Raw genomic sequence first — 15,214 nt, forward strand, 5'->3', positions numbered from 1 at the left:
ATGGGCTTGGGCAGCACTGGATTGGGATGTTTTCTTGATGCGCACTTAACCTTTATATAAAACTCTCTCTTACACATGAGTTTCAATGGATTTGTTTCTCTAAAGTACCCAGACTAACACAAACATCAACAAAAAATGAATTAAAATTTTAAAGGAGCGTATGAGTCGGAATCAACTGCATGGTAATGAGTTTGCATTGTTTCTTTTCAAGTGCTCAGAAAGCCTCTAGTGTTTTGGATATCTTGATTGTGGTGCATATATAAATATTAAAATAACTACTAATTAAAATGCTATTAAATCTTGATTTAACTGCACATAGAAGTTGATAAATATTATAAGAAATGAAATTCTAAACAGTACAGTACAAATGTCTTCTACCTGGGAGATAAGAAGTTGCAAGCTTCATGAAGCTCCTAAGTGAACAACAGGATAAGAAGTTGGTGCTCAAAATACCTCCACCCTCTCACTGCTCCATCATTCTTCTGAAATATCTCCATATGCCAGAGATACTGCCAAGCACTTTCCATGCCCATTTTATGTATTCAGTTCATATTAAGTGAGTGTCTGCATGTGCCAGGCATGACAGCCTCTCCATGGTGCCGATGTAGAAATGTGAGCTTAGAAGATATAAGGAACCTGCACCCTGGTCAAGCCAGGAGTCAAACGCAGGCCTTAAGCTTCCCTTCCCCATATCCCCACTGTATCTGTGGTTTTGCTTTGCTGTCTCCCCACTTTCAAGTCCAAGACACTGGTGTGATATTTTACCACTGCCAGCTTAAATAATCCCCAGTGGAATAAACTAAGCCGTTGGCATAGGAGGTGCCCCTTCCATTTCAAACTAAGAGCAAAAACCCCAAGCACTTCCTTTGTAACTGCCCATGCCGACTAGGAAAGTTTATTGCATTGTATAGGGGTTCCTGGTTCTGGATAATTGAGTCTTGAATGCATTAAGCATCTGATGTCTACTCAGATGTCAACTCTTCTAATGTAGTCGAGATAAGACAGGAATTAAGAGTGTTGTAGGGAAAAAAAAGTGTTGTAGACAGACAGTAAAAAGGTATGCCCCAGATCAAGAATGTCACTCACTAACAACTTCCAAAATGAAAAGTTGTGCAAGGCACTGAAATACACAAATACCTAAGCAAATATCAAATCAAAGAATAGAGAGTACAGGCCCTAATTTTTTTTAAGCTACTTCTACAGAAAGGCTCCCATTAGGACATACTTTAATCTCCAGCTGTACCCCCATATTAGCATCTACGTAAATGTAAAGACCCCAACTACAGATGATAGCAGGCAATTCTCAATCATCTGGTAAGATCCTGTGTTCATATATTGGAGATCAGGAATTCGAATTTCTCATTTAACCAGCGGGGGGCAGAATGTAAGTACGGGGCATGAGTCAACTAACAAGTGACTTTCAAATTGTGCTTCTCAGAGATGCTAATGGCTGGCGAACACTGAGCAACAAACTTCACTTAGTCAGAGTGCCACCTTCCCCTGCTTTATACATAAGACTTCAGTCATGTTTCAATGGAATGGAAGTGAGGTTTTGCTGTTTTAAGTTGCCATTGAAAATTACTATCCACTACGAAGAAAGCTGATGGTGCCCGGCTATCAAAAGGTATAGCGTCTGGGGTCTTAAAGGCTTGAAGGTAAACAAGCAGCCATCTAGCTCAGAAGCAACAAAGCCCACATGGAAGAAGCACACCAGCCTGTGCGATCACGAGATGTCGAAGGGATCAGGTACAAGGTATCAGAACAAAAAATCTTACCATAGTGAATGATGGGGGGATTGCGGAGTGAAGACCCAAAGCCCATTTGTAGCCCACTGGAGATCCCCTTACAGAGGGGTCTCGGGGAGGAGACGAACCAGTCAGGGTGTGATGTAGCAACGATGAAAAATACAACTTTCCTCTAGTGCCTAAATGCTTCCTCCCCACCACCACCCCCCACTATCATGATCCGAATTCTACCTTTCAAGTCTGGCTAGACCAGAGGATGTACACTGGTACAGATTGGAACTGGAAACACAGGGAATCCTGGGAGGATGATCCCTTCAGGACCAGTGGTATGAGTGGTGATACTGGGAGGGTAGAGGGAGGGTGGGTTGGAATGAGGGAACTGATTACAAGGATCTATGTGACCTCCTCCCTGGGGGGTGGACAACAGAAAAGTGGGTGAAGGGAGACGTCGGACAGGGCAAGATATGACAAAATAATTAATAATTTATAAATTATCAAGGGCTCATGAGGGAGGGGGGTGCTGGGAGGGAGGGGGAAAAATGAGGACCTGATGCCAAGGGCTTAAGTAGAGAGCAAATGTTTTGAGAATGATGAGGGCAACGAATGTACAAATGTGTTTTATACAATTGATGTATGTGTAGGTTGTGATGAGTTGTATGATCCCCCAATAAAATGATTTTTTTTAAAGAAAAATAGGTTACATAATCTAGTGTATGTGGACTTTTGTACTATTTTTTCAACTTTCTATAAATTATTTCAAAGTAAAACCTGAAAGTGACCCCACTAATATCTAATGACAGATATTTTTATAGTTTCACAGCATTTCTCCACAAATTACTTAATTGCAAGAGAAAAATAATAACTTTTATTGGAGAAATCTGCAAGCTACCATATGAACTAAATGATCAAAGTAAATATAACCTATCATGGGTGAATTATAGTCAATTAATATGGCCCTTGCAGCCATAATCCCTTACAGGATACATCATCATTCTGGACTTCATACGCCTGTGGCTACAGTCCCATTCTAGAGGGCATTATCTGCTGGAAGCCCTGGTGACAGCAGTAACAGGATCACATTGAGTGAGAATCATGAGTTTTTGTTTGTCTTGTTTTTTATCTGCTAACAAACAGGAAGAGAGTGAGATTGAGATCTTCGTAGAGGGTGTAATTCGGGCCACCTTCTTTATTTAATGGTTATCTTGATTACTGTTACTTGTAATGGATGAAGGAATGATCTAATACAACTGAGCGAGTGGAAAAAAGCTGCTTCAGGAGTGGCCTGGGAAGACGCCTGTGTGATTGAGAGGAGGAGGCCAGTGCCTACTGTAACTATCCTGACCAAGGCACTGGGTCATATGCGCATATGTAAAATACAGTCCAGTGGTGAAGAATAGATGAGTATAATATGGTATCATTATAAAGGTGAAGAGTTATATGTTAATTTGATTGAACTATTGATATGCAATGTAATTTCTACCAAATGACCTTAATGATGGGTTTCGCCTGTGAGTAATTGTGAACAGGATTTCCTGCAATGCCATCCTGCTACATACATAGAAAATGAGCTCTCTGTGAAGCAGGGGACATTATCGCATTACCTGCAAGAGTCAGAAGTAGAGCACATCATCCGGATCTAGCATCCAGCTTACCCCTGTGTGACCTTTGATTTAGACTGAACAGTACCCACCACCACGTAAGACATTTCTTCTTCAAATCTTAGTGGGTTTCAATGTGATGTTGCAGCAATTCGCCAAAACCGGAAACATGAGGGAATATATTCAAGAGAGGATTGGGGGAAAACGGAGCTGAGTAGTCTCATGAAAGAGTTGGATATTTGGGGGCACCATCAATCCCCAATTCCTTGGGACTCGTCTAGTACTAATTTTTCAAAAAGTGATTATTACCACAGTAGGATAGTGTTTGTGATATTCTATCAAAAATGCATGAAAAAACATCAGACAAACTCAAATTAAAGAACGTTCTGAAAGTAACTGCCCTGTTTTAACAGTGTTCACGTCAACTTGGCTGGGCCTGGATTCTCCATGATGTGGTCTAACATAAATAATTAACTCCATGATGGGATCTTCTGTAATCAGTCAAGCAATTATAGGAAGAACAGGGTGACCCCTATTCTGGTCAGAGCCTTTATACCGTTAAAAGGAAGTTTCATTGCGGCATGGTCTACTTTTTTGGTTTGTTTTTAATAGTTCCACTGCCAGATACTCCAAACAACTTAATTGTTCAATCATATTAATTTGTGAAATGATCATCATATTCCATTTCAGAACATATTCTTTTTACACTCATTGTTGCTATCTCCCCATTTCATGAATCCCTCCCTACTATGCCCCCTACTAAAAGCTGACACAGTAAGGAAGGAGCTTACTTCTTGCTGGTCGGATGCTGCATGTGGCTCACCCATCTACTGACCCTGGGAGTTATCAGTGGCCTGCCATGCTGTCTGCTGACCCTGGATTCTTCCACTCACACAGCCACAAGTCTGACTTCATCTGCTTCTACGTCCAGCAACCAGCCTGTGATCTTTGTGCTTCCTTACAACCCTCCTCAGCTCCCAGAGTTAACAAGTCAGGAAAAAACTCCAACCAACCATCTGAGCCACGAATTTGAAACCATACTAGACTTGACTGCTACTACAATTGTATGAGCTTCTTTCTTGATTTAAAATCTTTGTACACACACACACACAAGCGGTTTTGCTTCTCTAGAGAACGCAGTCTAGTACATCTGTACTCTTAATAATATGTAATCCAGATTATAGATTCCAGGGTGGGATAAAAAATGGCTATAAACAATACTACTGTGACACATAGCAAAATCTGCCCATCAACTACATATTAGGTAACAGTGTTAGATCATGTGAAATCTCCTGAATTTGAAAATTAACTGTGGTTCTTAAGAAATAACATGCCTACATACTCGTGTATTAGCAGTTTTCCAGGACACTTTTAATGTAGTTTTTGTGGTAAAATTAGGTGCCTCGGCTGATATTCGGGTTGGCTTATACTCACATATATACGGTACTAAAAATATCTGCAACTTATGTTTAAATGGTTCAGGAAGGAAGATAATATACAGGATAACTTTTAAAAGTTCATGGAAAATTGAGTTAAAAGGATGTAATTTCTCCCCAAACTCTTTAGAACCCCCTCATATTTATATGGCAGATAGAGAGACACAGGATGAAACCACAAATATAGCACAATGTTAATTATGTGTGAATGTAAGGAAAGGGTACTCAAGAGTATACTGTATAATCTCACAACTCTCAAAAGAAAAATTAATAATAACCATAAATCATTCTCACTATCAGAGTTGTTCATGGAGGGTATGCAACATCTGAGCGAGCATGTACACACACCTACCTCAGATGCTTTGAAATGCCTTAATGGGGGGAAATATATAAAGAAACCATTTAGGGAGTAGCGGGGAGGGAGGGGAAAAAATGAGGAGCTGATGCCAAGGGTGGAGAGCAAATGTTTTGAAAATGATGTGGGCACTGAATGTACAAATGTGCTTTACACAATTGATGTATGTATGGACTGTGATAAGAGTTGTATGAGCCCCTAATAAAATGATTTTTTTTAATAAAATGATTTTTTTTAAAAGAAAGAAACCATCTATTCAGTAAAAAAAAATATGAACATAAAAACTTTTTTTAAAGTAAAGATAGTAACAAAAATATTAAAATGCACGCACTGGCTACACTCAAGGAGATAGGCTATCAGCTCCTATACAGATTTAGTGTCAGAAACCTAAGGGACAGTTCTACTCTGTCCTATAGGATTGCATAAGTTGTAACTGACTCAATTATGACACGTTTTTAAAGCTACACTATTAAAAGATCCTCAAAATGGATCAAAACTCAAAATTCAGAAATGCACCAAATTCAAGTAGCATTTGTCCATTTTCATAACAGATGATGCTATGTGCCCGATGGTCTCATGCCAGTATTCCTGTCCCCCTTTTCACCTTTCTGATTATTGGCATTTAAGGCAATACAGGCAAAGTTCAACTAAAAGATTTTTATTTCTATCAATTACTACACTTGTTAAATCAGAAAATATACAAGAAAAGGGCAGTTTTAATATGCGTTAACTACATGAAAATTTTTTAATTGTCTTGAGTCAGAGAAGAAATTGTACTCACTTCTTTTGGAGTGTGATTATCAGCAATTCTCTGACCTTCAAAGAGAAACCTGAGTGAATTCATTGGAACTCCCTAAAAAAGGCAAAAATATATATATATATATTATATATGCAATTATATATAATATATATTATTTCTTTAGGAGAAATAATAGGCAGTTTGATACACAAAAAGAAAATACAAGTTTCAACCAGCTACACAGAACATGAGACCAGACAGCAAACTACTATTCTAACTGCCATTCATTGAGTTATTGAGTATCACGCACGAGGGGGCACTAAAAAAAAAGGAATTGTTTTTCTCTCCCCAACCTTCAAAGCTATGTACTTAAATTCTTTTACAAAACAACCATATCACCTTCAAAGTACTCTCCATTACGCTTTATACATTTGTCAAATCTGCGATTCCACTCTTAGAAACATTTTTCAAACTCATCTGCTTGGATAGCTGACAGCACCGCCCTCATTGTTTTCTTCACCTCTATATGTCCTCAAATCACTGTCCTTTCATGTCCCTCTGCATTCTTGGAAACAAAAAGAAGCCGCACGGAACAAGGTCAGATGAGCAAGATGCATGGGCAAGAAAAGTATGCTGTTTTTTGCCAAAAAACTAGCATATTCATATGGCTGTGTCAGCAGGTGCACTGTCATGCTGGCTAAAACAGTCCCCGTCTGCCACAAATCAGGCCTTCTGTGTCACATATTGTTCACGCAATCTTTTCAGAACCTCTAAATAGAAAGCTTGATTAACAAACAGTTTGACCTGGTGGAACGAACTACAAATGTACTAAGATTCCACATTTTTGTCCGTATGGGATGCTGATGGAAGTCCCGAATGAGGGTTGCCATCAATCGACATTTTACCTTTGTTGAAATGAGAAAACCACTCATACACTTGAGTTTTTCCCAAAGCACTGTCCTTGTAAGCTGTGTTCAACATGAGAACCGTTTCTGCGGCATTTTTCCCGAGCAGGAAACAAAAATTTCACAGTCACAGGCTGTTCTCTTAAATCAGCCATCACAAAAAACGAGGTTTGAGAGAAACTATTTTTACCAAAAAATTGACTGTGACCAAAAGAAACCTACCCAGGCAAGGATGCCACTTGGGTGCACTAACACAGAATGCATTGCTAGATGGTCACCTAGTGGGAAAAACGTGTACTACGAAGCTCCGCCCAGCAGAGCTTTTTCCCTTTTTCTTTTTTTTTGTACCCCCTCGTATAATCATAAATATCCATTGCAACAACCCTGGAAGGTAGGTATTAACGTCTTATCTTCATTTTGCAGACAGGATATCTGAAGCCCACAACCAAATATGTAAATTCAAACCGGTCTGATTCCTAAGCATATATCCGTGGCCACTATGCTATTCAGTGAGTATCCTCACTGATTCCAGTGGTACAAGCACAGCTGGATTTAAACAGTTTAAGTCGTTAAAATTCGGGAAAGCACAATCGTCAACCAGACAGACTACAGTAAACATAGAATGGCATAAATACCACAGTAACTATCAGAAACAACGTCAAAGTATATTTTTCTAACCTGCCGATGATAGCTAAAAGGAGGCAGATGACTCCCAGGAAATCATTGCACCAGGAAGTACAAATCAAGGGTCATTAATTATACTCAGTGATACAAAGGTTTTACTTAATTAACTAATAGCATTAAGACTTTCACAGTTTTAGACATTCAAAGAAATTAAAACTATTAATACATGGTTTTACATAACTATATACGATCCTGCAAACTGAAATTCACTTAATTTCTCTTTAGGGACATATTAAATAATTAAGCATAAACTGACACCAGTAGAATATTTTAAAATTTCAATTATAGATAGGATTGCTTCTTTTTAAAGAACATCATGTTGGGGTCAAAGTTCAACTACAGAAAACAAACTTCCTGAAAAGATCATTTACAAAACCTAATTTATCATCGTGTATCATGATTAATGAAAGGCCTGAAGAGAATTCCCGAAACCCCAGCCATTTTAAGCCCTATGGAATGCAGTTCTACTCTAACACACACCGTCTCCATAGCAACTGGTCAGTATGATTATGTTTGAGTAGAGTGGCAAAACATATTGCTTGCCTTCTTATTTAAATCAGCCTTACTGGTTATTTCATATACACTAATTCCAATTACAGTTCTTTAAATTTTTTATTTTATTAATAGTGACAATATGGGTAAGATTTATTGAGCATTTTTAGATATCATGTTAAGAGCTGATAGGTTTATCTAATCCAGTGGTTCTCAACCTGTGGGTCACGATACCTTTGGGGGTCGAATGACCCTTTCACAGGGGTCACCCGATTCATAACAATAGCAAAATTATAGTTAAGTAGCAACGAAAATGATTTTATGGTTGGGGGGGTGTCACCACACCACATGAGGAACTGTATTAAAGGGTCGTGGCATTAAGAAGGTTGAGAACCACTGATCTAATCCAATCATCAAAGGTACAGATCATAAAACTCCCACTTTACTGGTGGGAAAACAAGACCCACAGAGGTTAAGCAATTTACGCTAGGTCTCACTGCCAGTGAAGGAGCCCATATTTGAAAAGGCACCTTAAAATAATTAGCTATTGATCTCACACCAAGACCTGTGAGACTTACATTACTCAATTTACTAGGTTTTTATATGAAAATGAAAAAGGAAGTCTTTGGACAGTGAAAATACAGAATTCACTCAGGAGTAACTTATGGCACTATGTATATAGATAATGAGCTAATATGATCACCGAATTTGACACATTGCTAAATATCCATGATCTTACATTTTTCAAAGAAGTCTCATAATGATCCCTAAAAATCACTTGTCTTGATTGTTGTATACACTAGTGAGCTATCAAGACATATTCATTGATAGTTCTCTTTAAAATCCTGAGTTACCTTTCAAACTGTTCTACTTATTTGATAAACTTTAAATAAGATGGATTTCAGAGGGAAAAAGGCAATTAAATTAGGTAGAAGAAGTGAAAATGTAAGTTTACTCTCCTAAAGTTGCTGATGGTAAAAATAATAAAAGGTCTTTTTCTTTTGACAGCCTTCCTTAAAAGAACAGCTATTGATAAAGCTTTATACTTAATATTATAATACACAAACCTGTCTTTGACAGTATGATTCTTTGAGTTTCTTGAGATGTGTTGTCATTTTCACCTTGAAGTGGATCTCACTGCTATCCTAAGGAGAGAAAACAAGAGGATTCCCCTTTGTATAAACTGCGTGTTTTGTTTGCATCAAATCATTTAACCACATATACAGATCAAAGAAAAATGCAAACACTCTAATCTACAGTTTCCCACCAAAATATGTACTTTTAGCATAAAGGAGAGAAGCCAGGCTTGAAGCTTTCTTAGGCAATAAAAATCTCAGAGTCTGGAATCTGCCTCTTTTAGAGCTTTGACCATTTTCTCTGACAGGAGTCATTTTCTATGTTTTGAATTGCTTTTATAGGCTTGTAATAATTCATACCCATCTCTTGTTATTTTGAAAATAGAATGGGTACTAAAGTCAACGAATACAGTCTTTGAATGCAAGGGCATTAGTATTTTTACTTATACTGCTAATTTTAACATATAGGACTGATAATCTTAATATAGGTTGTATAGCACTAAATGTTAGAAAATATATTAATATATGAAAAGATTAGATAACTTTTCTTTGGTAATTTATATAAAACAACTGTGAGAATAACTTAATTTATAGTATTGGAATAAAAGTTATCTAATTAGGTCAGACTATTAATCAAGGTTTCTATTTTGAGGTTCTGAAACGATAGCGTTAACAGTGTGTGACAAAAAAGGCCTGATTTTGCGGGGTGGGAGTGGTGGTAAAAAGAGCTGATACCAAGGGCTCAAATAGAAAGTAAATGTTTAGAAAATGATGATGGCAACATATGTACAAATATACTTGATATAACTGATATATGAATTGTTGTAAGAGGTGTAAGAGGCCCCCAATAAAATGATCTTTTAAAAATGAGGGGGCCCTGATTTTTGGCAGATTGGGGACTGGTTTTGCCACCACAAACGCACCTGCTCTTGCAGCCACCTGAGTGTGCTAGTTTTTGGTTAAAAACAGCATGACTCTCTTGCCCACACACCTGGCTCACCTGACCTCGCTCCATGTGACTTCTTCTTGCTTCTGTGAATGAAGAGGGACATGAAAGGGCAGCGATTTGAAGATATAGAGATGAAAGAAAAAACCAGGGCGGTGCTGTCAGCCATCCAAACAGATGAGTTTGAAAAATGTTTCCAAGAATGGAATCGCAGATTTGGCAAATGTATAAAGTGTAATGGAGAGTACTTTGAAGGTGATAAGGTTGTTTGTTAAAAAAAAATTTGTAATACATAGCTTTGTGTGTGTGTGGGGGGGGATTCCAGGGTTTTTTGGGGGGATGGGGGTACCCCCTCATATAAAGAACAAAATACCAACAATAAGTAAGAAAAATACAAACCTTTAAGACCCCAGACACTATTCCGATAGCCTGGTACCACCTACTTTCTTGTCTTTTTCTCTTGTTTTTAAGTCATTTTACTGAGGGCTCGGTACAGCTCTTATCACAATACCATCTACTTTCTTCACCACACTTTGCTGTAGTACCCTTATTTCATGAGGGTGACTAGTAGGGCCATGTTATCAGAACTAACTGTTCTTGAATTGGGGCTAGAGGAGCCCAGATGCCATCTGCTTGTCCATGGGGTTTGCATGTCTCAGGTTTATTTTGGCAGTCATAATATGACAAAATCAAAACCCTATACAACTATCTGCATTAATAGCACCCATAAGCCAACCAGCAACCAAACAGATCACACACACACACTCACTCTCTCTCTCTCCTAGGTTAAGCACAGTGTCAGTGAAACAGGTTTAGAGAAGAAAATTACATTGTGGGGACAGGGGGACATGGTGAATTTGAGGTGAGACACCCAACGGAGTTCTGCTGGCACCATCAGGCAAGCCTTGGAAAGCTAACTGCCAAGTTGGAGGGTCGAACCCAACAGAGAAAGATGGGTTTGAAAGATGAAGCTACTTGTTCCCTTGAGTGCTTACAGCCTCAGAACCTACGTCACTGAGTTGGAATTAGCTCAATGGCAGTAGGTTGGTTTTATGAGCCATCCAAATAGTAATAGTGAGTACATCATGTGCATACATACGTACATTCACAGAGAGAACATCCAGCACCAAATTTTTACAGTGATCATTTCTGCAGAGGATGATTATGGGAGATTTGACAAAATCAAAATCCTGTAAGATCAACTGCATCGATAGCAGCCAAGCAACGACCAAACAGAACACACATACCCAAAAAAAGAAAAACAAAAAAATAGCAAGTTGCAATGAGGAAAGCAAAAACACATATAAACAAAGAAGTACAGCATTGTCGATCACCCCACTAGGATATAAGTCAATTGTACTATCTATCTTTATCAATTTTCCCCATGACCCAGCACTCCAGACATGGTCTGAGGAGTTTGTGTGAGTGCAGTTCCACCTTGAGCCACAACTCACCTCATGTTTGCCCTACACAGTTCCACTCTCATTTGAGTGGGCTCTGTTGGCCCTAAGTACAGGTGCTGATACCAGGGGGGCCTTCCTAAGTCAATTCCTCCAAGTGCAGACCCCTGCTCAAAGGATCCCAACCTGTCATGTCACTGCAGGGTGGGCACTGAGGTACTACATGTATGGTGATCCTAGATCCCTTTCCACTGGACACCCACTTTGAGGGCCAGGGGTTCCCTCAAAGTCCAATGACCATCACTTTCACAATCCTGCAACAGCCACTCCCTGCTTCCTTTCCCATCCAAGTTCCCCAGCCCTCAGCCCAATGGTGTAGGCAGCTTCAAGGTATGGTTCAGTTCATTCAGCGGGGCCTCTATGTTAAGCCCTTCTGCTGTAGCCCCTGCACTGTGCCCTGCTGCCTGCCAGGTCACCTTCTGTGATCATCCTGTTGTGGAAATCTTTACAGGGGCCAACAAGCTTCATCTTTCACCCATGGAGTTACTGGTAGGTTTAAACCATCAACCCTGTGGTCAGCACCCCAAAGCTGCTTCCAACGTGCCACCAAAGCAGAGATTCTTTCATTCTTTCCAGACAATCAAACAAACTATCAGATAACTATCAGGCAAAATACTGTCACCTGTATACTATAAAATTACAGTGGATCCCTAAATTATGTACCATTTTCTTGAAGGGCTGATGGCTTTGAACTGCTGACCTTGTGGCCAACAGGCCCAGCACATAACCACTACACCACCGGGGCTCCTCCAAACATTTTTCATATATGAACATTAGTGTGGGTCTCATGTTTGCAATATTTTCGTGATTATAACTATGAATAAACAATGTGACACCATGGCACTGAAGTGATATTACTTGGTATGGCTCTTCTTAACTTAGTCTTTGTAACTCCCACCAAATGACTGAGTGAGATCATGCAAATAAGGGTGTTTTAGCTAACATAAGGATTGATCAATTTTGCCATTCCACTGGATATAAACTGAGTCATCCCAGAAACAGGAACAAAGAATTCCACGACTGGCAGAAAAGAGCCACCAATGGGGCAAAGAAGATCTCTATGGCAGTGTTGAGTGAGGTGGGGTGCTCACAACAACTGCAGAGGCACCAGAGACCACAGATGGGCGTTTTTCAGCACACAAAAAGCTTTGAAACACTAGCCCACGCAGGGCAGAAGCTAAAGGACCAACCAGTGGCTAAGAACCGGAAAGAGATGTGCCTGTCAGCATGGCTAAGAGGCACTACAGAAAAAGGGCAGTATCCTTAATTTTTTTTAATCCTGACTTGTAACCAGTTAAATTCCCTAGTAAACCCCATAATTGCTAGTAATATGAATTCTAAGTGGCCACTACAGTGGATTATCAAACTCAAGAAAGAAATTCAGTGCCATGGGTGAGACGGCTGGTGTCAGAATGGAATAAATAAGGTTAGAAGGCAGAGGCAAGGCATGTCAGACCTTTGTCTGTCTCATAGGAATCATCCCCGGGCAGATAAGAGTTGGATTTTCTTTCTCCCTTGTATAGCCAGATGAGGCCAGGTGTGACGCCATTCTTCAACAACACACATTTACCGTTGATTGATTCTCAACAAAAATGCTAAGGCAATGCAATGGTGAAAAAAATCTTTCAACAACAATTGCTGAGACAACTGGATACCACATGCAAAAAATGAACGTCACACCATATATAAAAATTAAATCAATGAATCAAATTAAATAGAAAAAATAATGGGACTCACCTGTCCAATAACTTTGAGTTTGATGTACTCGCCTTCTTTCTTATCCCCCAAGTCTTCAGTTGAAGGTTTTGCCTCCTAAAAAAGAAAAGAATTTAAAGATAAAAATTTCTATATGCTATTTCATTAAAGAGCAAATACATCACTTGGACGGCTAAGGTGGGCCTACCGCAAGCCATTGTACTTTTCAATTGCCTCATGTGCATGTGAAAACTGGACAATGGATAATGAAGTACTGAGGCTTTTGAATCATTGTGTGGGCAAAGAATACTGTATACCATGGGTTACCAGAAGAACAAACAAGTATGTCTTGGAAGAAGTACAATCAGAATGCACCTTAGACTCCAAGACTTCATCTCACGTACTTTGGACCTGCTAACTAGTCCCTGGAGAAGGACGTCATGCTCGATAGAGTGTCGGTGAAATGAGGAAGACTCTCAACAAGACAGACTGATAACAGTAGCAGTAACAATGGTTTCAAGTATAACGATTTTAAGGGTGGTGCAGGATTGGGTAGTATTTCAGTCTGTTTTTCACAGAATTACTATGGCTCAAAACCAACTCAGTGGCACCTAAAATGTTCTAATTCGTCACCTAAGAACATCTACTATTTTCCCTCAAGACACAAAATGTCCAACTGAGAACACAAAGAGCAGTTATTTTCTCTGCCAGCCAATTAAGGGCGAACAACCCAAACCTACATCAGTTACTGTCCCAAACTTGAGTTTCTTTAAGAAACTTAGAAAGGGGATTCTCTTTTTTACAAAATATTCTAAATGGTTCTCAAAATTACTGTATATACTCGAGTATAAGCTGACCCAAATATCAGCCGAGGCACCTAATTTACCACAAAACCTACATATAAAAATGTGCTGGAAAACTCGGCTTCTATGCGAGTATATACAGTATAATCAACAGAGGGGGTGGGGGGGTGTGTGTGCTATCACTGCAATGGAGTCCATCTGAAAACTAAAAAAAACCAACAACCCTAAACTCCCTGCCTCTAGTTCATTCCAATTATAGCAACCTTATAGGGCAGAATAGAACTACCCCTGAGTCGCTGAAGCTGTAAGTCTTTAATGATGCAGAAAGCCTGTCTTTCTCCTGCAGTCTACCTGAAGAGGTGGTTAAACACACCACTGCTCCTCTTTCTCCCCAGTTTTTGAATCAGTGGGTCAAGGATGGAGCTGAGAATTGACATTTCTAACAAATGAGTTGTATGGCAATGCTGCTGGGACAGGGGAACTACTATCCTACAGTCAATTCCTAGAAGCCAAATGTAAATTATCTTCCATGAATTCTTAACCAAACATTCTCTACCCAAAGCTACCTTCTTCCAGGCAATCCTAAATTAATTATTCTAGATATCTGAACTGTACTAAGAAAATGTAAACTCAAAAAAAAAGAAAGAAAGAAAATGTAAACTCGTCATGTTAGCATAAGTGAAGCCTAGTTCGGAAAGAAAAATCAAATACCAATACCTTATTCAACTAATATATCTAAAGGGAAAACAAATCAGCCTTATATGTTATTTTAAACAATCCGAAAGCATTATACCCAAATTGCAGACTTGGCTGGGAAAAAAATTCAAAGAATTGGTCTGGACTAAGAAAAACCATAAACAGGTTAAGAAAGAAAAGGAAAGGAAAGACAAAAGTAGGTACAGAAACACTGGTATAAACAGGAACTGGAAACACGGAATCCAGCACAGATGATCCCTTCAAGACCAGTGGTGAGAGCGGCAATAATGGGAGGGTGGAGGGAAGGTGGGGTAGGAAGGGGGAATTGATTACAAGGATCTACATATAACCTCCTCCCTGGGGGATGGACAACAGAAATGTGGGTGAAGGGAGACATCGGACAGTGTCTAAGACATAACAAAATAATAATAATTTATAGAAGCAGGGAGGGAGGGGAAAAATGAGGAGCTGATACCAAGTAGAAAGCAAATGTTTTGAGAATGATGATGGCAACAAATGTACAAATGTGCTTGACACAATTGATATATGTATGGATTGTGATAAGAATTGTACGAGCCCCCAAT

General features: G+C 39.2%; 1 protein-coding gene across 6 annotated transcripts in view; it reads right to left on the reverse strand.

The window, feature by feature from the left end:
• SUMO1 (small ubiquitin like modifier 1) overlaps nucleotides 1-15,214 on the reverse strand; it is a 37,241-nt gene that overhangs the window by 2,975 nt on the left and 19,052 nt on the right. For 3 of the 6 annotated variants that reach the window (XM_045296049.1, XM_045296052.1, XM_045296064.1), the window contains exons 2-4: nucleotides 13,174-13,248; nucleotides 9,022-9,094; nucleotides 5,916-5,987 (exon numbers count right to left, since the gene is read on the reverse strand). In XM_045296049.1, the coding sequence (XP_045151984.1) occupies nucleotides 5,916-5,987; nucleotides 9,022-9,094; nucleotides 13,174-13,248 (220 nt within the window). Of the gene's footprint in view, nucleotides 1-5,915; nucleotides 5,988-9,021; nucleotides 9,100-13,173; nucleotides 13,249-15,214 lie in introns of all 6 variants that reach the window. The other 3 variants (XM_045296045.1, XM_045296058.1, XM_045296054.1) reach the window with 2 other exon arrangements.

The sequence above is a fragment of the Echinops telfairi genome, unplaced genomic scaffold (assembly GCF_000313985.2).
Source record: "Echinops telfairi isolate 266 unplaced genomic scaffold, ASM31398v2 ScPeMD7_3;HRSCAF=10, whole genome shotgun sequence".
NCBI lineage: Eukaryota > Metazoa > Chordata > Mammalia > Afrosoricida > Tenrecidae > Echinops > Echinops telfairi.